General features: G+C 36.9%; 1 protein-coding gene and 1 pseudogene across 3 annotated transcripts in view; one reads left to right on the forward strand and one right to left on the reverse strand.

Annotated features, from left to right (window-relative positions):
- WBP11 (WW domain binding protein 11) overlaps window positions 1-12,060 on the forward strand; it is a 14,324-nt gene extending 2,264 nt beyond the window's left edge. The window contains exons 3-12 of one of the 3 annotated variants that reach the window (XM_011375977.2): window positions 68-99; window positions 1,185-1,278; window positions 3,883-4,079; window positions 5,000-5,133; window positions 5,343-5,542; window positions 6,067-6,258; window positions 7,910-8,011; window positions 8,438-8,728; window positions 9,698-9,880; window positions 11,045-12,060. In XM_011375977.2, the coding sequence (XP_011374279.1) occupies window positions 68-99; window positions 1,185-1,278; window positions 3,883-4,079; window positions 5,000-5,133; window positions 5,343-5,542; window positions 6,067-6,258; window positions 7,910-8,011; window positions 8,438-8,728; window positions 9,698-9,880; window positions 11,045-11,478 (1,859 nt within the window). In that variant the 3' untranslated portion in view covers window positions 11,479-12,060. The remainder of the gene's footprint in view (window positions 1-67; window positions 100-1,184; window positions 1,279-3,882; window positions 4,080-4,999; window positions 5,134-5,342; window positions 5,543-6,066; window positions 6,259-7,909; window positions 8,012-8,437; window positions 8,729-9,697; window positions 9,881-11,044) is intronic. The other 2 variants (XM_011375976.2, XM_011375978.2) reach the window with 2 other exon arrangements.
- LOC111729826 lies at window positions 3,665-3,787 on the reverse strand (annotated as a pseudogene).
- Window positions 12,061-22,439: the final 10,379 nt, after the last annotated feature.

The raw sequence follows: 22,439 nt of genomic DNA on the forward strand, positions 1-22,439 counted from the left end.
AATTATCTCTGTTGAGAAACTACTAGAATAATGTTCAAGATTTGAAAGTTTTATTTTCTCTCTCTAGGAAAAGAAGCCCGGAAGAGAGAACTAAAGAAGGTATGATTTCAGATGCATCAAATTAGCTATAGTCTTGTTTGGCACATCTTAACATTTGGAATTGGTGGATTTCAAAATAATATTTCCAGTTATTTGCCAAACCATGAAATTTACTAAACCAGAATACCGTATAGATGCTTCTTGACTTACGATGGCGTTAAGTTCCAAAAATCCCATTGTAAGCTGAAAACACATTAAGTTGAAAATATGTTTAATACACCTAGCCTACCTTAAACATGCTCAGAACACTAACATCACCCTACAGTTGAGCAGAATCATATTGCTGCTGCCCCAGAATCATGAGAGAATATCATACTGCATATGGCTAGCCCAGGAAAAGATCAAAATTTGAAATACAGTCTCTACTGAATGTGTATGGCTTTAGCACCACTGTAAAGTCACAAAAAAAAATCCTAAATCAAACCATGGTAAGTTGGGTACCATTTGTACTTGGAAACTGACCTAAATAAACTTGCAGATAAGTCCCAATGGGTCATTGTAACATTGTTTATTTGAATACCTTTCCCAGTGAGATACGTAAATACTTTTAAAAGTAATTCTTTTTTGTTAATAATAGATATTGCTTTCTTAAAAGCTACTGAATTAATGGATGAAAATAAATATGCTAAATAGCTTTGTGCATTCATTTTTGGGTTATGTAGCTATTGAGTTGATGGCAAAGTGCTTCCTCAGAATAAAGATTTACTTTTTGGAATCATTCCTTAATACATTGAGAAAATTCAGATTTTTAATCATTTCCAGTTGTATGTTCTTGTTGCATTATTTAGCAAAAAATCCTGCAAAGGCTGAAAACCTTTGTTTAAAAGACTTATAATAAAAGTAACCACTTTAGCTCTCACAAATATTTGCCTCAGAAAGCATATCTAGTAAATAATACTTATTTACCTTTTTGTATAAAGTTGAAACAATTTTGAGAGTAGGTAATTACGTAGCTCTATTCCTGGTGGTTGAAACAAGTGATCGAATCAAGAAGTTCAACTTTAATTTAAATAGATTCTTGAAGCAAATTGAAATAACTCATGAGTGTCCAGCTTCTTGACATACTCCTCTTTCCTTTTTCTAAGAACAAAAAACAACGCATGATGGTACGAGCTGCTGTTTTAAAAATGAAGGATCCCAAACAGATTATCCGGGACATGGAGAAATTAGATGAAATGGGTAAGAATCAATTAAAAGGCTAGATTTTACAGCAGCAGTCTGATGATACACAGGCAGATAATGAGTGAAGCAGACAGGCATAAGAGAAACAGAAAGGCATGATGACATTTGACACTTGGATTTAGTTTTAGTATCAGGAAGACAAAATGGATTGGTGGGGAGCTATTGTAAACTGAAGATCTTGTCTAGAATAAGAGGGTAGCCATTATTTAGCTTGAGCTAGTTCTTATTAGGAGGTAATGAAAGCCCACTTTGGCCAGCTCATTTTTCTAGAGAAGACCAAAATCTGGCTTTTGAAATAACTTTGGGGTTTTTGTCTTGTTTTGTTTTTTAATGTTGGCAGCTACCATGTAAATCTAAACGTTAGGCTACCATGAGTATATCAGTTTCCCATTTTTTCCAGTGGGAAGATAGAAAGATAATTGACCACTTAATAAGAATATAGAAGAAATCATCAAATATTTAAAATCAAATTTTATAAAATACCATATTAAGATTTCTCCCCCTTTTTTACATTTCATAGAATAATTCAGTCTCATCATATGCATATTCATTATCACTGCTTTGTCATAACTGGAATCACATGGGGTAACTGCATGTTATCTTTCCTTGCATCCAAGGTTTATTGAAAATCAATCTCTGTAATGCTGCCACTGTATATGTTATCCCATCTCACAAATGCCTATTTTGTTAACATTAGAACGTGGGATTTTTAGTTTTCCCTTTTTTAAAAGTTTTGTTTACAAAGATACCCAGTTTCGATGGTTTGCCCAGAAACATTAAGTGAAAGAGGTACAATGGATCTCCTCAATGACTCATTAAATGGGATTTCAAAAAATCCAGTTATGTGTGGTTGCAGTACTACAGGCTTTGAAATAAAATGTGGCAGAGTCTGGGCAGGAGTTCTGGGTCAGGCTGTGTGATGCCAAGTCTCCCAGGTCAGCTGTAACTGATCCACTTGTTGCCCCTGTCATAAACTGCAGTAGGGACAATTGCTATCCCTGGAGTATCAGGATGTTACCTATTAAATGACCCTAAATTGATTTATGTGCTTTTAAAAGAAGATAATAGTAATAACTGAAGCTTACTGATTTCTTACCTCGCTGTGTACCAGTTTCTTTTTCTTGTGTTCTCATTTAATCCTCACAACTTTTTTGAGTAGATACGGTACTGTCCCTGTTTTACAGTTGAGGAAACACACAGAAGAATTATGTACCTTTCTCAAGGTCTCTGTGAAGAAGTCGCAAAGCTGGGCTTACAACTCAGGCATTCAGCAGTTTTATTAATCACATTAGGGAATATTATGGTGTAAAATTGTACCTTCTGGTTTTGAATAAGTATTCTAGTTAATAAGATTTAGAGAAGAAAATAATTAAACTTGTTATTCCTTAAGAAGAAAAAAAGGGGGAGAAGGGAACATTGTTTAATAGCACTCTTAAGAATAATTTGTAAAACTCAGTATAAACCAGTTTAAGCAGAAAAAAGTGTATGTTAACTCCCAAAATAGGGAAATCCGAGAGAGAACCTGGCTTTGAAAACCCAGATATCATTATCAAGACTGTCCATTTGTCCATCTGTCTGGTCTTTTGTCTGTTAGCTTTATTCAGCATACTGCTAATGAACTTCTTGGGATGGGAGGTGGAATATGTGTGTGGAATTAGTGGTGGTTGGGAGACAAGGCCACAGATAGCTCTAGGTTTATTTCATCCCTGCTTGTGAGAGCTTCTCTCCCCCACATCTACATTTAAAAATCTCAAGGATCTAGTTTCAATTTGGATGATGTGCTTATGATCTAGCTAGGTAGGTGGAGGGGGGCAGGTGTGATTGACCAGGCAGGCCTGAAAGTCTTATGCTGCTCCATCCCTTTTGGGGTAGGGGACCTGCAATTAAGCCCTATGTTGAACATATGAGAAGAGAAAGGGTTATATGGTAGCACACAAAAAACACAGTCCATTATAAAAATAATAGTCAAGTGGTAATTCACATACCACTGGATATTTTATTTGTGATCCCATTTAATCAGGGCTTTGTTAAGGAGTAGTTGATTTCTCCATTTTCCAGATGAAGAATCTAAATAATAGAGAATTCAAGTAAAGTGCCCAAGATCTCAGAATTAAATGATAGAGCCAGTGTAGTATGTAAACACACTTGTGTCTGGCTAAAGCTTCGCTATATCAGGTTGTTAGCATAGAAGAATGAAAATTGATCTCTATTACAATGATAATATCAATTAGGTGACATTTCTTAGAAAAGAAAGTAAAATTAATGGCCATGCTAAAAGGGTGGAAGTTTAATATCTATTGCAGTTTCTTTTAAATTGAAGAGTATATCTGGTGTCAAACTCCCTCTTAAAAATGTTAGCATATAAGGAGATTTTTTTTTTTAATGCCTACAGCACCTGGTCTTCCTAGGTGGTCTCTCATACAAGTAAGTACTAACCAGGCCCAGCCCTGCTTAGCTTCTGAGATCAGCCAGGATCGGGCATGTCCAGGGTGGCATGGCCGTAGACAAGAAGATTTTTATTAAATGTCATAGTTTATTGATACCTAATTGAAGTGACCTTTTTGTGTTTAACTCTATATATAATCTGCTCTTTTTGCTCAGAGTTTAACCCAGTGCAACAGCCACAGTTAAATGAGAAGGTCCTGAAAGACAAGCGTAAAAAGCTGCGTGAAACCTTTGAACGTATTCTACGACTCTATGAAAAAGAAAATCCAGATATTTACAAAGAACTGAGAAAACTGGAAGTAGAGTATGAACAGAAGAGGGCTCAACTTAGCCAATATTTTGATGCTGTCAAGGTAATCAAGTTTCTTTTCAGAGAAACTAAAATGTTATATTTAGACTTGTTCTTAAAATTGTTAATGGGAGAATTGATCGTGTTGAACCTCTTCCTCTTGGCAGTTTCTTGTCAAACTAAACACGCACAAGAGAAATTAATCCCTCAGCTAACATAGTAATAGCCAGAAACTGGCAACAGCCCAGATTTTTTAAATCTCAGAAACATACTGAGCTGCTTTCATAGTTATGATTCTATTTGTATGAAATTTTTAGAACAAGCAAACATAATCTATGGAAGAAAAAATTTGTAGCAGTGCTTGCCTTAGGATAGTGTTAGCAATTGACTGGGAAGGAGTATGAGGTATGCGCATTTATCAAAACTCATTGGTACATTTCCTTGTAATTTTGCCTCAAATTAAAATTATAAAAAACGAATGCTATAATTTTTAAGTAGGTAGTATGGGTCTCATTTTACAGAAAAGTAAATTAAGGTAACTTGCTCAGTCACACAGCTAATACATGGCAGAAATTCATTAAAGGTAGACTAATTTTGCAGCCTAACCTCTACCACTGGATATATACTATTTCTAAGTTAATCGATATGTTTATATCACTAGAAAATTAAGTAAGATGGCTTTGGTACTAGGTACTTTAATTGTTGGACTTTTCTAAATAGCTATTTCAAACCATAGCCAAAAAGAATTAGTTGATAACAGCGGGGAGAAAAACAGCTGGGTTTTGTTCTTTTAGAGGAGATATGATTTTTTTCAATTTATTGGCAGATTTGGGAAGTGTTGATAAAGCTTGCTATCCTTGTTTTTTTGTGATATTTATGTTAGGTGGAAAGCAAATCAGTTTATGAAACAGCTGACATTGAATTTTTAGTGTTGAGTTTATGGATTACTCTTATCCTAATTTTGAAAGATTCTCTCTGTTTCAGAATGCTCAGCATGTGGAAGTAGAGAGTATTCCTTTGCCAGATATGCCACATGCTCCTTCCAACATCTTGATCCAGGACATTCCACTTCCTGGTGCCCAGCCACCCTCCATCCTTAAGAAGACCTCAGCCTATGGGTAAGGAAGTGGTAGCACAATCAAATAACATATATTAAAAGCAGTTCTTGACTGTCTAGTGCTAAAATTAGTGCAGTGGAACATTAAAGACAATGCGAATGTAGGCAGTGCCTCATTTGAAATAAATATAAGAAATCTCTTGAAAATTGTTTAGAACAGGTAAGGATCTTATCACTGTTAATGCGATTACTGTAAAATTTTCATTACAGACCTCCAACTCGAGCAGTTTCTATTCTTCCTCTTCTTGGTCATGGTGTACCGCGTTTGCCCCCTGGCAGGAAGCCCCCAGGTCCTCCCCCTGGGCCACCTCCTCCTCAAGTCTTGCAAATGTATGGCCGTAAAGTGGGCTTTGCCCTAGATCTTCCCCCTCGTCGACGAGATGAAGACATGTTATACAGCCCAGAACTTGGTAAGGAGTGACTGTTCCTTTTGTAACCTCTCCACTGTCATTTTTTTATATTGGCCCTGTGTGTAACCCTTATTCACCACCCTTAGAACTTGGGTGATAAATGAGGATACTATGTACATACTCACAGATAGAAAAATCATAGGATCTACCCAAATAAAAACATCATACATAACAAAGTATAGAAATGTTTATTGTGTTTTAAATTAGGTTTTTCTTAGAGGTGTCACTCTCTTACTGCCAATTCTCGAAGACTTGGATACCTATTCCCCTCTCAGCTTTATTGTCATCAGACTAGAGTATTATATACAGTCCCAATGATTGTGTATGTATTTGTCAAATTCAAATCCTTTGAACTATTGCCAAATGAAAATATTGCCAGACTATATGAATAGCTGAGATCGTATACAGAAATTTTTAAAACAATTAAATTATTGTAAGTTACATAACATATTTTTCTCTGTTTTGGGGGACCATGTAGTGGAGGATCCAATCATATTGTTCCCTGCTCCCTTCTCCCTTTTCAGCTCAGCGGGGTCATGATGATGATATTTCCAGTACCAGTGAAGATGATGGCTATCCAGAGGACATGGATCAAGATAAGCATGATGACAGTACTGATGACAGCGACACCGACAGGTCAGATGGAGAAAGTGAAGGGGATGAATTTGTGCACCGGGATGATAATGAGAGAGAAAACAATGAAGAAAAAAAGTCAGGTATGTGCAGATGAAAGTTCCATGATACTGATTAATAAATGGCACATAAGCTAAAGGTCCTGATGTATTAATGCATCTATGAAAGTAATTGCAAGCTTCTTAAAAGGAGCTGTATTCATCTTTATATCTCAGCAAACTCAAAGTTCTTGACACATAGTACTTGGTGGATGTAAAGAAAATAAATTAAGTAGTATATGTAATAAAAAGAATATTCACTCAGATAATAGCTATTTAACAACATGTACTCATGGGTGTGTATAGGAAAGGAGAATAACTGTAACTATATTGAGAAAAACATTCACGTTATTTAGTAAGTCTGTTTAAATATCTACAATTGAAGCCTTTTAAATTTTACATGTTCATGGTATATTACATGAACTAGAACCATAATTATGCAGGTATGCCTGTGAGTGAAGTCATGACTTAATGGAAGCATACCTATAATGTATATTATGTGTTTGATTATTATAAACTTAAACAGTTACATATTCTTTTACAAAGTTATGATATTCAAAAGTTACGATATTCAAGAAAATTTTAAGCATTGTAATAGGTACTGAACAATACAAAAATGTATAATCTGTCAAACCCCAATAGTCTTTTTTAGAATTGGTTTTGTACCCTACAACACAGTATTTATGTATTGAAATTAGTATTTATAATGGTGACAGTTTTTTTCTCCTATTTCTTAAGATTCATGGTTATAAACAATAAAGGTTAAAAAGGTAGATAGAGTTTGTAATGAAAAGTTATAAGGGACCCTTATGTAAGAGCTAGTACTAGAAAATAGAAAGCCATTAGAGCCACAGCAGCTCCATTTCCTCTAGGACTATCTGGTCTTTGCCTAATTTTCCTCTTTCTGATAACTGATTTATCTTAACACATTCATCAGTGCACACTTGCTTGAAAATAGCTGTCCAATGATTCAGCAGTCATTCAGCTTATATTTATTGAGTTTTTACTATACGCAAGGCATTTTTTGTAGCCACCAAGGATGTAAACAAAACTAAAGCCCTGCCCACATGGAACGCCTAGCCTCTTATAAATGTTTCCCAAGTAAAAAGGCTCTTGACCGTGCACCATTTAGTATGACATTTAAAAGCACGTAGAGAATAGCTTTCCTCAGGGTAAGTTCTCTGGTCCTAGTTAGCTAAGAGCTTTTATCACAAATGCTTTTTAAGCACCTGTTGGGGTGTCGTTACAGTTTTTCTTTATCACAAATGCTTTTTAAGCACCTGTTGGGGTGTCATTACAGTTTTTCTTTAAGTTGTTTATTGTCATGAATCGCTTTTCTAATATTAAGCCATCTTGCATTTCTGGGACCAACCTTACTTGCTTATGACTTTTTAAAACACTGTTGGATGCCATCTGTTTATATTTTATGGTAGCCAGTGGTTTAGTTTTGGTACCGATATTATGATCGCTTCCTGAGTTCTGGATAGCATTCCATCTTCTGTGCCCTTTTACAGGAAATTTCTGTAACTTAATGTTTGGCTGAATTTCCTTGTATAATTAGTTCAGCCAGATGCCTTTTAGTGAGTAGGTCTTTGACTGCCATTTCATTTTTGTGTATTCTGGTCTTATTTGTTATATAGTATTTACCGATTTTTGTTGATGCTAATTCACCCCTCTCTCTCCTCTGGCCCCTCAGGTCTGAGTGTACGATTTGCGGATATGCCTGGGAAATCAAGGAAGAAAAAGAAGAACATGAAGGAGCTGACTCCTCTTCAAGCTATGATGCTTCGAATGGCAGGTAAGGCAGGGAAAGAGTAGCAAATCACCTTTTGGTATTTCCTCATGCCAGTTGCTTTACATACTTTTTCTTATTTAGTAACCCAGCAACCTTGAACTAACTAAGAAACAAATCCTTGTTTTACAAAAAATTAAGTTTGGAGACATTAAAGTAAGCTGCCCAGAGTTACAGCTAGTATGTGGTTATACTAGCATTTAAATCCAAGTCTGTCCTGTTCTAAAGCCTGGGCTCATTCCACTATGCTACAGTAGCATAGTTGAGCGGAATACTATTTGCTCTTCTGCATTTTAAGTATTTTATTGACGAAGACTATTTGGTTGTTAATTTTAAAGAAGCATTTATTAAGCATGTGTCTTCAGGCATCGTTCTTTTACAGCCTGTGAAAAATTAATCAACTGTATTTACCTGGTTTAAAATTTCTTTCAGGTCAGGAAATACCTGAGGAGGGACGAGAAGTAGAGGAATTTTCAGAGGACGATGATGAAGATGATTCTGATGATTCTGAAGCAGAAAAGCAATCACAAAAACAGCATAAAGAGGAATCTCTTTCTGATGGCACGTCCACTGCCTCACAGCAACAAGCTCCCCCACAGTCTGTTCCTCCTTCTCAGATACAAGCACCTCCCATGCCAGGACCACCTCCACTTGGACCACCTCCAGCTCCACCTTTACGGCCTCCTGGACCACCTACAGGCCTTCCTCCTGGACCACCTCCAGGTAAGCATTTACATGTTGTGGATAAATAATTAAATCTGCATGTGGTTAGAGTGAAGTCATTCCAAAACTATATATCATTGGTATTGATGTTTTTTTGTTTCCTCCTAGTGCAGTTCCCTAAGAAATCAAGGATTCTCAAAGGATAAGTGCAGTTAGTTTATTTTTACAGCATTGTTTGCAACTCATAGTACACCTGACAGCCATCTTTTTTCTCAAGCTCTTCACTTTTCAACATTCTTCAGTTCTGATTCTAGCAGGCAGAAACTGGAGTATTTAGTAACCAAGAGTTTCTTTAGTACTACTTTTTAATATTGCAGGTTGACCCAGTTCTAAATTGGGAGCCAATGGGACTAAGATACAATAAATACTATCTCATATCCTTCTTTGGTTTGGGGATTATCGGATGTCAGTGTAATCTTTATAGTTAGAGACAAAAGTGATCAGTTAATGAGATTTAAAAGTATAAAAAGTTTTTTTACAGTTGAAACAACATATAGAACATCTTGGTTCTTTATGATTTTATTCCTTCTCCTACAGTCAGCCAGTTAAATTTTCTTGATTGAATTTATCTTATTGATGCAAAGCAAAATTACCTATCTTATGTCATTCTCAGTGGTCCTGTCTTTATCTTAGAGTTTCAGGAGTTCCTTGAAGCACTTTACTTTGTAGTCCATTTTCAGCTCATGTTGGAACCATTTAAGAATTCTCATCTTTGTATGTTTCCAGCCCCTGTTGGATTTAGTATCCTTTTTGTCAAAGAGAAATCTGTAAGAAATTCAATATCTTATCTCTGGTGCTCAGATATATGTTAGATAGATTTTGCTTCTATATGTTTCAATCAGTTTTTGAAGTTATTTGATTTCAGGTTAAAGTTATAGATCAAACCACGTGTGAGTTAACCTTTATTTATACCACAGTTACTACTTCATATCTATTTGTTTAACATTAACTTATTATTTTTCTCTTCAGGAGCTCCTCCATTCCTGAGACCACCTGGAATGCCAGGACTCCGAGGGCCTTTACCCCGACTTTTACCTCCAGGACCACCACCAGGCCGACCCCCTGGCCCTCCCCCAGGGCCACCTCCAGGTCTGCCTCCTGGCCCTCCTCCCCGGGGACCCCCACCACGGCTACCTCCCCCTGCACCACCAGGTAAAGCTTTTGATTTCCATAACATTTTTCTACTATATTTCATTTGTTGTAAGACAGTTTTCACATTTCAGTATCCTGAAATGATGGAGTATCTTAAAATGATGTTTTTTTTTACTGCTATTGGCCTGGTTTGAAGTTGAGTTTTTTCATAGAGTATTTGCACTGTGTCTGTCACTTGAAGGACTTCTGCCAGCTAGAGACCACTTTGGATTAAATTCTCTCATTTGAGATTTTTTTATTTTTTAAGTTTTCACTTATAATTGTAAAGTCACTCCATACATCTGCATAAGTACCAACTTAAATTTGAAAATCACAAGGGAGAGTTTTTTTCCTCTCTACCCATTATCGATGCTAGATAAGGAAATTTCCTTCTGGTCTTTTTATGTGAGCCAAGTATATTTCTGGTTTACTACGCTGTGTTAGTTTAATGTGAAGGTATTTTAAGCTTCCCAGCTTGGACTTTTTATTTCTCTCTCTCTTAGTTGTATACAGAATATTTATGAGTTTATATTAAGAAGCTGTGTCTCAGATTTGATAAAATTTGGTACCTTCAATCTTAAAAGTGTCATTTGAAGAAAATTAGACCTGCAGTACTTAGTAAAATGATGATGGTATGTCTGAACCATCAATGGGACGTGAATCTTTTTCTAGGAATAGTGACATATTGTGATTAGTTACAGTCTCTTATTTCTCATTCACGGAGTTAGTGTTTTAGGGAGAGGAGACATGTGAAAATCAGTAAGTAATGCGTGAGAATCAAACCCCCAACCTTGGCCGTGATAGCATATGCACATTACAACTAGAATAGACTCTTGGGCTGTCAAATTTGAATTTGAGCATTTTGAAATCATATTTGAACCTGTTGGTGTTTCAGTTTTACTTTATATTTTAAAACAGTAAATTATTTAGAGAGGAAGAAAACATTACTGCTATAAAGTACAAAATACAGACTGAAGGTGAATATTATTTTGTAATAAAATATTCCTTATTATCAGAATACGTTCCTGAGTTTCAAATAGCAAGCAGCCATTATTTCAGCTTATTTTATGTAAATTGTCCATTTTTTAAAACTCGTTAACATGTGTTTTTAACATTCTTAATCGCAGTTACATTTTATTAGTTCCTGTGGTATTTGTTCATCGGCCTGTTTTCTCTTTCACTCAGGTATCCCTCCACCTCGTCCTGGCATGATGCGCCCACCTTTGGTGCCTCCACTCGGACCCGCCCCACCTGGCCTTTTCCCACCGGCTCCCTTGCCAAACCCAGGAGTTTTAAGTGCTCCACCCAACTTGATTCAGCGACCCAAGGCGGATGATACAAGCGCAGCCACCATTGAGAAGAAAGCCACAGCAACCATCAGTGCCAAACCACAGATCACTAATCCCAAGGCAGAGATTACTCGATTCGTGCCCACCGCACTGAGGGTCCGTCGGGAGAATAAAGGGGCTAGTGCTGCTCCCCAAAGAAAGTCAGAGGATGATTCTGCTGTGCCTCTTGCCAAAGCAGCCCCCAAATCTGGTCCATCTGTTCCTGTCTCAGTACAAACTAAGGATGACGTGTATGAAGCTTTCATGAAAGAGATGGAAGGGTTACTGTGACAATTTTTGATGCCTGAACACACTTCTGTTCCTCTTTGGTTCATGAAGAAAGAGGCTCTTAGGAAACTTAGGCAAAAGAACTACTTTGACTGTCAGGGTATTTTCTAATTAATTTCAGTTGAAGGACTATCTTAAAGTTTAGCTTTGTTTGGAATACACTGCATATACGAGAGGTTCTTTCACTCAGAATAGATTGGTTACTGAAGCAGTGCTGCTGACATCCATTCCCTTCTTACCACCACTTTCATCCAGTTTCCTCCCCTCTCCAGTTCTTTGGAAACTTGTTATCAGGGGATCTTTGGTACCTGTTTGTTTTGATTCTCTTGTTGTGTGCTGTGGGCACTGGAGTAGAGATTTGGGGAAAAACGTTTATTTCACCCCATCTTGCCTTTTGTGTTTGAATTATTTTTAATATTTTCTTGTAAATATTTTGTAATGCTATGGTGAAATGGATTACAATATCATTTCCTAATACAAAGCGAGATATGTGGGAAGAAAATGTACAATTCTTGGATTAAAATTATTTCCCACTGACCTAAACTTTGTTTCGTGAAATAAATAAATAAATGTTCTACACCAAGATCCTCCGTGTTCCTGATAATATCTAAACATGATAATCTGTTTTATGATCAGAAGGGAAGCAAGTATTTAAAACTTGGGTTTTAAGGAACTACCATTAAGGTACAGAATGAGAATCTTATTGAAAATGTGGTCAAAATGAAGTCTTTAAGGAATAAAGAAGAGAAATAATTATTTTCTTTCAGCATCATATCGACTTTAGAGAAATTGAGAGGTTTTATTTATTGCTAAGAACATGGTAATGCTTATCCTCAAAGGTGACTTCCCCAGAGCTTTATGAACTGGTACTTATTGAATGGCAAAGTTGTTTTTTTTTTTTAAATTTATTTTATTATTAGTTTCAAGTCTACAAGTACATTGGTTAGACATTTATATAGTTAATGAAATGATCCCCCTGATTGCCATTTATCTCCTTTGGCTCCACACCTAGCCATTACATTAGTGCTATCTGCATCCCCTGTGCTGTGTTCCCCATTCCCATCACATCTATCAACCATTAATTTGTACTTTAACCCTTCACCCCTTTCTTCACCACCCCCAACCCCCCTCCCCTGTGGTCATCACCAGATTGTCCTCTATATTTGTGAGTCTGTTTTTGATTAGCTTGTTCTTTTTGTTCCTTAGATTGTGCATATAAGTGAAATCACATGGTATTTATCTTTTTCTGTCTGATTTAATTTCACTCAGCATAATAACCTCTAGGTCAAAAATTCTTTTAAACCATTTCAAAACTTAGAGAATCAGAAAAGGTTACTTTTCTTTTTTGAATTTGTTGGTCTTACAAGCTTTTCTTTTTAAAAGCACAAAATGAATAAGGATGCTTAACGCCGTTAATTTGCATTGGTATTTTCTTTACAAAGTGCTTTAATAACTAATTCATCTACCCAGTAATCTTGGGAAAAGACTAACAGATTTTTCCCCATTTTATAAGTGTTGAAGCTAAGGGGCTCAGGTAGTTTATCCAGTGGCTCAACAGTGTATTTCATGCACAAAGACAATGAGACAACATGTGTTGCATTCAGGCCAGACATATCTTCTTACTTTGTATTTTATCTTAAATGCCTTTCATGTGAATCCTATATCATAAAAAATTGGTAAGTGGTATCCTAAACAGTACAATAATACAATAAAGACTTCTTGCAGCTGATTTCTTTGATGGATTTTTAGATTTTTGATTCAGATAGCTTTTGTGTATGTGCCTTTGCTTAGAAGTTATTTCACATTAAAGCAAATCCTACCAAAGCACTCTACAGACCACTTCGGATTTTTTTTTTTTTTAGTGTAAGCACGAGTCAGCAGGTGAATTGAATCTTCGATGGATCAGATGCAAGGAGTAAACACAATTACATTGTCTTTGAATCAGTATTTAACCTCAGCATAAACAATTACTCCCCAGTATTTAGTCCACAATATTTTTAATGTTCTTGCTTGAAATGATTTTTTCTGGGAGATAGTTCTGTTGTATGTTAAAGATTTTCACAGTTTATCATAAAATTTCCTAATATTGCGAATTTTACTTTATGAAAATTCCTGTGGTAGTAAAATCAGACACATTTCATATGTTAGCTGCATCTACAGCAGTTCTGATTCTGGGTATCCACTGCTGTCATCATAATTCCATGCTATGGTTTCATAAAAACCCTTGTTCTGGTTAAATCACTGCTCTGAAATCAACTGCTTGATACAAATCTTCAATCAGGTATATGGATAAATATTACCATTTCCTTATCATTCATCATCCCCTTAAAATCATTCCTTTTCCTCTTTTTCCTGGGTTTTCAGGAAAAATTCACTTAGGCAAATTTCAGTTCACTTAGGCACCATAATAATACCCTGCCATTGCCTGGTATCAGCATCAAGCCTTAGATGACTCCCAAGTTTCTGTTTAGTTTTAGTTCTCACTTTGAACATTCTAGTTTGTGCTCTTTTATCTCACCTACATATAGCTGAGGATAATAATTATTTTTTATTGTATTCAAATATTTTTCAGACCACAGAAAGTGCCACAATCATCACCCCACATAGAACCATACATTTGTGTTTTGTCTGAACTCAAACTGGAGCCGATGTAATATCCAAAAATCTTCCTTGGCCAGAATCAATTTGGATGACAGGTCTCACTGCAGGACGCTGAAGCTCAGAGGTGTAACTGAGCAGAGCTGTAGATAGATTCTACACACCCAGGTCCTGTGTTCAGGAGGGAATACCAGCTCTGTGAGGAAATTTTTTTTTTTTTCTTTATATCCCTGGAAATAAGGGCTTTTGGCAAAGGTTGGAGCTGGGGCTTCTGTGAGATCAAACTCACTGTTTCTCTTCTTCAGTTCTCTTGTCTCTAAGGGGGTTTTATGGTTTGGCTGTGAAGTAGAAAAGTAAGACAGGGCAGGTAGCTGAGGACTGGGTGAGCAGAGGGATTTTGCTTAATGGATTTGTTCATTTTGCTGAGAGGGAGAGGTTGAAGGATGAGATTAATCATGGAACAAGATAGCTAAGGGTTTGGGGAGGTGTGAGAGTCCGAGCATACACTATTCCACAAATAGTTACTGAGAAGCTACTGTGCGATCTGGGAATAAAGTGATGAGCAAAACCAGATGAGGCCCCTACCCTCATGGCCATCGTGGAAATTCGAGCAGATAAACAGTGTCTATACCACTTCTGTCTCATACCTGGAATACAGTATTTACCAATGCCATTTTTTAAACTTGTGCTGATGAAAAATTTGGAAAACAATCTGATGGCTAGATGTCATGTGACAGTGAGGACACTCATCATGACTTTCTAATTTTTGTATGTTCAATTTTTAAAGAGAAGTTTTAAAACAATGAAAATATTTTCTCTGAAAGTTTAAAAATGCAAAATATCCACTGATCACCTTCATGGTACTACAACCAAATAGAGAAAACAGTATGTTAAAAAAAAAAAAAAAATCAGAAGTTTGCAAAGAAAAGACCATGGATCCCCAAATACAAGTTTTTCCTTGACCTATTACTCTATTTAGAGTATTTCCACTCATTAGACATTTGAAGCTGAAAAACAAGCTAAATGTTTTCTATTGAAATTTATCATAGTAAATTTATCATATTAAATTCATTTATCATATTAAATTTTATCACATTAAATTCATTAAATTAAATTCATATCTGGTAAGAATTATACCACATTTTCAGGAGATAAATAGCTGATATATAGAATTAATACTTTAAAAATGCCATGATACAAAAGAAATGTTTTAATAATTTTTATAACAATACTTTGTAGAAAAAATTAGAACATAACAGTTTTCATATCCATAGAATCTCAAGAAAAATTAGTCCAAGGAAGAACAGAATTAATTACATTATTATCACTGCTCCCAGCAACTCTGACCCCAATAAAATGGAGAGTGTAGTAAAGAAAGAAGGCAGATGACAGCAAAAGTTCAGGCAGAAAGAGGAGAAAAACAGATATTAGGATAGCTCTGAAATCTTGTCTGGTTTTATAAAATACCCTACCCACAAATGCAAAGGCCATGTTATTTTTATGAAAGCCTGACTTTTTGATAGGAGTTGATAAAGGTTGCTATATTTTGGGACTTATTGTTTAAAAATAACCTTCCAACAATGTTGTTTTTCTTGAATGATAATATTAAAACCGCAGGCAGAGTACAAATCCAATATCTGTTCCTAAAACCGTTCTTATTACAGAGTAACCCAGATCACAGTAGGAGGTATGTTTCAATTCATAGTTGTTCTGAGAGTTTATTTATAAAGTAAATGTTCATTAAAAAAAAAGAGTTAACATATGAAAGTAAAGAAGAACATGAAAATACTACATTTATGAAGGAAAACTAGTAGGGCAACAGAAGTTATTTAATAGATGCTTTGCAGGGTGTGTGTGTGTGTGTGTGTGTTTCCACTAATAGACTAGAACAGGAATCAGCTAACTTTCTGTAAAAGGCCAGATGGTAAATAGTTTGGGCTTTGTGAGCTGTTACAGTCTCTGTCACAGCTACTGAACCCTGCCGCCTTAGTGAGAAACCTGAATTAAGGCAGGTGGCCTGTTGAACATCATGTCCTTGTGGAAAGGGCCTCAGGAGACAAACTCTGGGGAGGTGGACATGCCAACAGAGTCAGCACCTCCAAAGGCTGGAGGCCTGGAGTGTGCAGTTTCCCTGTTGGGAGGATCCAGGGAAGGTGGTCTCCAGGGTGAGTCAGGTGTCATGGGACACCTGGGAGGGACTGTGCATTCTGGGGGCATGGCTGGAGCAGAGTGCCACCTGATGTCCTCACACCCTCACTGCTTGCAGACCAACACCAGGATCATGCAGAAACCTGAGCCTGCAAGAGACCTTTCCTCCTGCAGAGTCCTCCGGTGCCCTTCACCGAGAGCCTAACATGCTTACCACGGTCGAGAAATGCCTAAAGGAATTCAGCCTACTGTCTCAGAGCAGGTACTGAACCTGAATGTGGAGCTCAGAGGCAATAAATTCATAGCTGGCATGTGTGACCACAAAGAAAATTCAGTCTTCTTTACTTCCACTGTCACAACCTAGGTATAAATTATTTGCACAAATTCCTTTGACAAAAACAAATGGAATATTTCTCAAACTCCTTCTTGGCAGGTAGTCAGGCACTCTTAGCTTATGTGTACTAGCTAATGATAAAACCTTTTTTTGCTCATTTTTCTTAAATCTCAAGAGAATCTCATTTGACTGGCAGACTTCATGTTAGAGGTTTGCGAAATAGAACAAAGCTAAGAACTAGGAATAAGCATAAATCGCTCCAAAAAAAATCTGACGGAGTCCATGGTACTCACTAAAACATTCCATCTGCTCTTCTACAATTTCTGGCCTTCTCTGCAGTTCGATTAAGCATGGGCTAGTTCCAGTCAAGGGGCCAAAGCAAAGAAGAGTGGGTGCAAGCCCCCTATACTCCTACCGGCTGCCACTAGAAGACACAGGAGGTGGTTTTGTATGGCTGGTGAATGGTGTTTATATGAAAAAAAAAATGGCAGAAGAACAGGTTGGACCTATAAATTTTACAGACTTCATTTAAGACCAACTCTTGTGAAAGCTTCAGGAACATAGGGATCCCATCTGTCCTGTTTGCTCTTGCTAGAACACTCAGTGAATCAAGGGTTTGGGGAGGGAGTAACCTATGTCATGGCATGAAAAGTCCAATGACCTGCCCACATGGTAGTAGGTGCCTGCTCACACTGTATTGAGGTCTGCCCCTCCAGGTCTCCTCGTTACATGTTTCCACACTGCTCTATGTCCCAGGAGGCCGAATTGTAGAGACTACATCCATGAGCTCTCCTGTCTTTCTTTTGTCTTGCATTTGGGTTGGGAAATGAGAAGCAGGATATTAGAGGGAGAAAAAGGAGATCATGATAAATATTCCCTTGGCCCTCCCTGCGTGGTTGCCTTGAGTTAGCTTTCCCTGACTCTTCCTGTCATAAGGTCCCCTCCAGAGTCTCCTGCCAGGTCTGGTGACCACAGCTCCCTTTTTCTCCATCAAGCCCAGAGGTGCTAGTGGAGGCCTGCTGTCACTAGCCCCTTCCCTGTGGCTTCCCTGCGTGCTACTCACACCATTGTAAATAGTCCCGCTATTACAAATAAACACATTCCTCAAATCACATTTGAACACGTCATCTGTTTCCTGGCAAGGTTCTGGCTGATCTAGCACCTGATTTACTGAATAAACATAAGATTTATTGAATAAATAAATATGAAAAAGGAAGAAGACATAGAATACAGAGAACATAGGAGTTAATACCATGAAACTCTCAGAATAGTGTTTGGCACATGATAAATATAATGTGTTTTTTAGAATTACACTTGCATTTCAGAATGAGACCTGTGGCTGTGAGGTAGGGAGGGGATGGACTGACTCAAGGGCGAAAGCCCCGAGGTGGGAAGATGCATTAGGAGACCAGTACAGGCAAAGGATGAAGAGTACTCAGACCAGCGCAGCACGTGGAGGGGAGTTGAAAGATCTCTTGCAGAGACAGAAAGCACAAGACTGGATCATCAATTAAATATAGGGGATGAGGCAGGAAGAGAAACAAGAATTTTGGGTCTTTAACTTAGGGCTTTGGTTGCATCGTAGTGTCATTAATCAGGGAATAAAGAGTGTGAAGCTGGTTTAAGGGTGATAACACTGAGGAAGAAGAAAAAGACTAACAGCAGCTAACATTTACAGGACATTTACTGCATGCCAAGCATTCTGTGAAGTCTTTACATATATTAACTGATTTAATCCTTACCACAACCCTGTGAGGTAGCTGTCATTTTCTTTATTTCAGAGATGTGTCAGTTGAGACACAGAATGATTAGATAACTTGCCCAGGTTTACACAACTAAAGGAGCAGAAATTCAAGTCTAGGCAGTAGAATGGAAGGAGGGGTATAGAATGAAGAGATGGGTCCAGTTTGAAACAAGCTGAGGGGGAGGCAGGTAGGGGATATATATCATAAACACTGAATGAGGGCCAAAAATACCAAAGGGAAAGAGAAAAGTGAAGCAGGAATTATAATAATCATAACCATAGCAGTCATTTATTGAACCTTTACCATACACTAGTCGTTACCTGCTGTATAATAAGGGATTAGTATTATCCTACTTTTATGAATGAGAAAACCAAGGCTTAGCAAACATATGAATAAATGACTAGATTTTGGGGGGGTTGAGTGTTTTTTTCTGACATGAGTTCAAATCAGAATAACTTTTGGGTTCTATTTGGCTGGGCAAATAGGAAGCTGGATATTGGAAGAAGAGAGGAAAGTGGAGACATAGTATCTACTTAATATACATATTTAAATATATAAAAATTATATATAAGTATATGTAAATATAATATGAATTTAAATTTAAAACATAATTTATTATTAGAAATACATAGATTATCATGTTAAAGTAGAACATTCTTACCCTATATAAAGACACACACAAAAGTTAAAAAGTTCCTTGATGAACATGAAAACAAAGGGGTGTTGTTAGAGGATTTGGATGTTTAAACATAAATGTGGGACCGAAATACCCAGACAGTAGCTCCCTCTTGCATGGTATTTGCACTGTCAACATTTGCTTTGAGATGTCTACTTCCGCAGCTCAGCAAGCCCTCTTCTCGGTGTCATATTTTTTCTTTAGCTACTGGGAAAGGGGAAAGCAGCCCATGAGAGCTCACAGCTGGAACATAAACAATTTCACAGAACATTAACACCAGACAAGGCCGTTCTGTGGCCATAAAAAATCAAAACAAAAACAAGACTACTCTGTAATCATGTCTGACACAAAAACATGAGAGTCATCCAAATCACAAAAATGACCCAACAGCTCCCTATGCGGATCAGTATTCATTAGCACATTCACCAATTTCAGCTTTAGGCTCCCTCGATTCTTTGTACCTTATTAAATGTATTAAGCTACCCAAATCATACATGTACCTCTATTCCCAGCAGCGTGCAATTCTGGACAAAGCTCCAAAGTCAGTGAACAAAAACCTAAAACCTGTAATAAATCCTTTCCAACACCCTCTTAGTGAGACACACCACATCTCCCCACAGTATGTATTCTCTCTTGCTGCAAAGAGCAATTAACCCAACTTGTTCAATGATAGGTATGTTCATGGTGGTCTTTGGCCAGAGGGCATAGACCAAAATACAGATTCAGCTAAAGAACTCATTGCTTGGACCACAACTCTCAGTAATAGAGTGAATACTTAAAATCCCTTTGCGATTTCCTCTATATGAGGTGCCACCTGCTCAGGGCTGGGAGGTAGATTCATGCTGAACTGAGTTCCTGTATTTTGTTGAAACGCTTCAGTGTTGAATTTATGATATTTCCCTAGGAATAAAATCTCTTGGAATTTTTCTTATCTGATTAGATTAGTATTCTTCAGTGAAATTCTTTTTAGTCTTATATTCCCTGTTGTCATTAATTGTTAGCTTGCTTAATATTTATTATTGTCTCTAAAAGGCCAAATCTGTTGGAAGAGAATGGACGTAGGCCTGAAAAGTCTGTTTCTGAGCTGACCTCTGAGGGCAGGAGTTCAGATGCTGTTCCCAGACCAAAGACCTTAAGATAACTCTGTTTCAGGTCACCATTTCTAAATCTGATAGACTTCTTCCTCGCTCTTTGTGTGAAAACTGGTTTGTTTAGTTTCATCTGCCTGGACTCATGATTGGTGATGACTGGCCATTGGCCAAGTTCTGGGGATCAGAATTTACACATTTTTATAAACCACTGTATTTCTCCTAGTCATCACAATCTAAAATTGCACCTCTTCCAGGCCAAGCGCCTGCTTCCTTCATGTCTTCTCATTATAAAAGTAATTGGTACACCTAATAGGCACAATTTCATCAGGGATATTTGGAATTGCAGAGGCCACTTAAGCTTTTGACATGAACAAGATAATTCATTTGAAAAGTACTTTAAAATGGAAAGCAAATAAGCCTTCGTGAGTAGATTGCCTGTCTGGTTTTTCTAAAAGATAATTTTGTTCAATGTAGGGCTTATCCTTCATTTGTTTTCATAATTTGCAGTTAAGCAGTGCTGGCTTTTTAATTGCATGGCTTGATAAAATTATCAGGGACCCAAGTTACTATTCAAATGTGCTGTCATTCTCTTTTTTGTATGTATATGTTAAAATCTGTTTTTTAACATCTAAACTTTTCTTCCTTTTTTTTGTGAAAACAAAACAAAACAAAACAAAACAAAGCTTTACAGTGGTAATTTCATATCTGCTTGAAACCAGCTGGCTTACTTTCATTATCTTTATTTTTTTTTTTTCTGTTCCTCTTACTCTCTAAATCAAAAAAATTTGGTTTGTTGAGGTAAAACTTTAAATGCTTTAAGCATTCTAAAATACCTGTATTGCTTTCATGAATTAATAAGTTACTATTGTTTCTATAACTTCTTTAAAATTAAACATTTTTATGTAAAGAGCTGTATTCAATTAAATGGAATGATAATAAAGGATATATATTAAAATGTTCTCAGCTTTTTTTTTTTTTAAGTTTCTGTTGTCACCATATATACCTCGAATTTCTGTATGTGCAATGTAAAAACGCAAAGGATAAAAATGAATATCCATTCCAGGGCCATTAGTAAAGTAAGCTAGCTTGGCAGCATTTGCCGTGTGGGAAGATGTAATAACCTTTAAAAAACATTTGTAGTTATATGTTAAAGTATAAGCAAATTAGGGAGCGTCAAGGAGTGCAGCAATCCAAATTGTAAAAAATCTCTATCCCTTTACACTTTGTACGGGTGCACTTAACAAACCATTAATTCCAAACTAGATAGTCTTGGGGGAAAAATGCAAATTAAAAGTTTGCAAGCGATAACCATTTATTATTCCGTTTTCTGTTATAGAGTTGTGGATATTCTGTAATTAATAAAACAGCCACTTAACTTGTTTTTGTATTTTTTTACCAGAAAAGTCACAGGATTGTTAGAATGTCATGTTTACCTATTTCAATAGGTCCCATAACTACTACTTGCTCTAAATCCAGGTTCACATTGAAATAAGAGTAGTTACTATTCACTGAGCACATTTCTATATGAGAAACTTACAGCCTCGTTCACATATCTCACTGATTTCTCCCCAAAACCCACGGAGGCAAACTCTATTATTATGCCCATGGAATAGATGAAACTGAGGTTGAAAGAGAATTGAGTAAATTCCAAAATCACTGAACTAGTAAGGACCAGAGTAGATTTGAACCTGTCTCATTCCAGAGAGCTTGATTTCTTAACCACCGTGGTACAAGATTTTCAACCACTGAAGGGAGATTTGTGAAGTCTGCATATAGTAAACCAGTCATCACCAATTATAGGGCCAGATTAAACCTTTTCAGTCCAGGTAGACAAAACTAAACAAGCCAGTTCTCAGAGACACAAAGGCAAGACTGGCCCTGCAGGAAAAAGAAAAAACAAATAAATCCTGCCCAAGTGACAGCCTCCCACACTGAACGGCTTATCTCTGTAGGAAAGAGTATGTGTGTCATAACTGCAACTACAGATTATAAATCAATTAAAAATCAGAATTCAAGTCCCACCAGTTTTTGTCCTAAGTCTTCTTCCATATGGCCTTATAATTGAAGAAACACTGGCCTTTTAAATGAATAATACACTGGCAAGAACCATTTGTCAAGGATCACAGGCTAAACTGATTTTGCAGGAGGTGTGCATTTTTCACTGTCAATAAATTATTCGGGTTAAGAAAAAACAACCTTCAGAAATAGAAATGGTGAGGGACTGATTAAACCTTGCGGCAGGGGAAGTATTTGAGGGGAACCTAAGCACCTTGGGGCAGTGGCAATGGAGATAGAGTAGTAATGGGGGTAATCACTGTACTTTGTATCTTGCCTGTCTTATTTTTCAGGTAACAGGGTTAGATAGACTCCTA

The sequence above is a fragment of the Pteropus vampyrus genome, unplaced genomic scaffold (assembly GCF_000151845.1).
Source record: "Pteropus vampyrus isolate Shadow unplaced genomic scaffold, Pvam_2.0 Scaffold283, whole genome shotgun sequence".
In the NCBI taxonomy this organism is placed as follows: domain Eukaryota; kingdom Metazoa; phylum Chordata; class Mammalia; order Chiroptera; family Pteropodidae; genus Pteropus; species Pteropus vampyrus.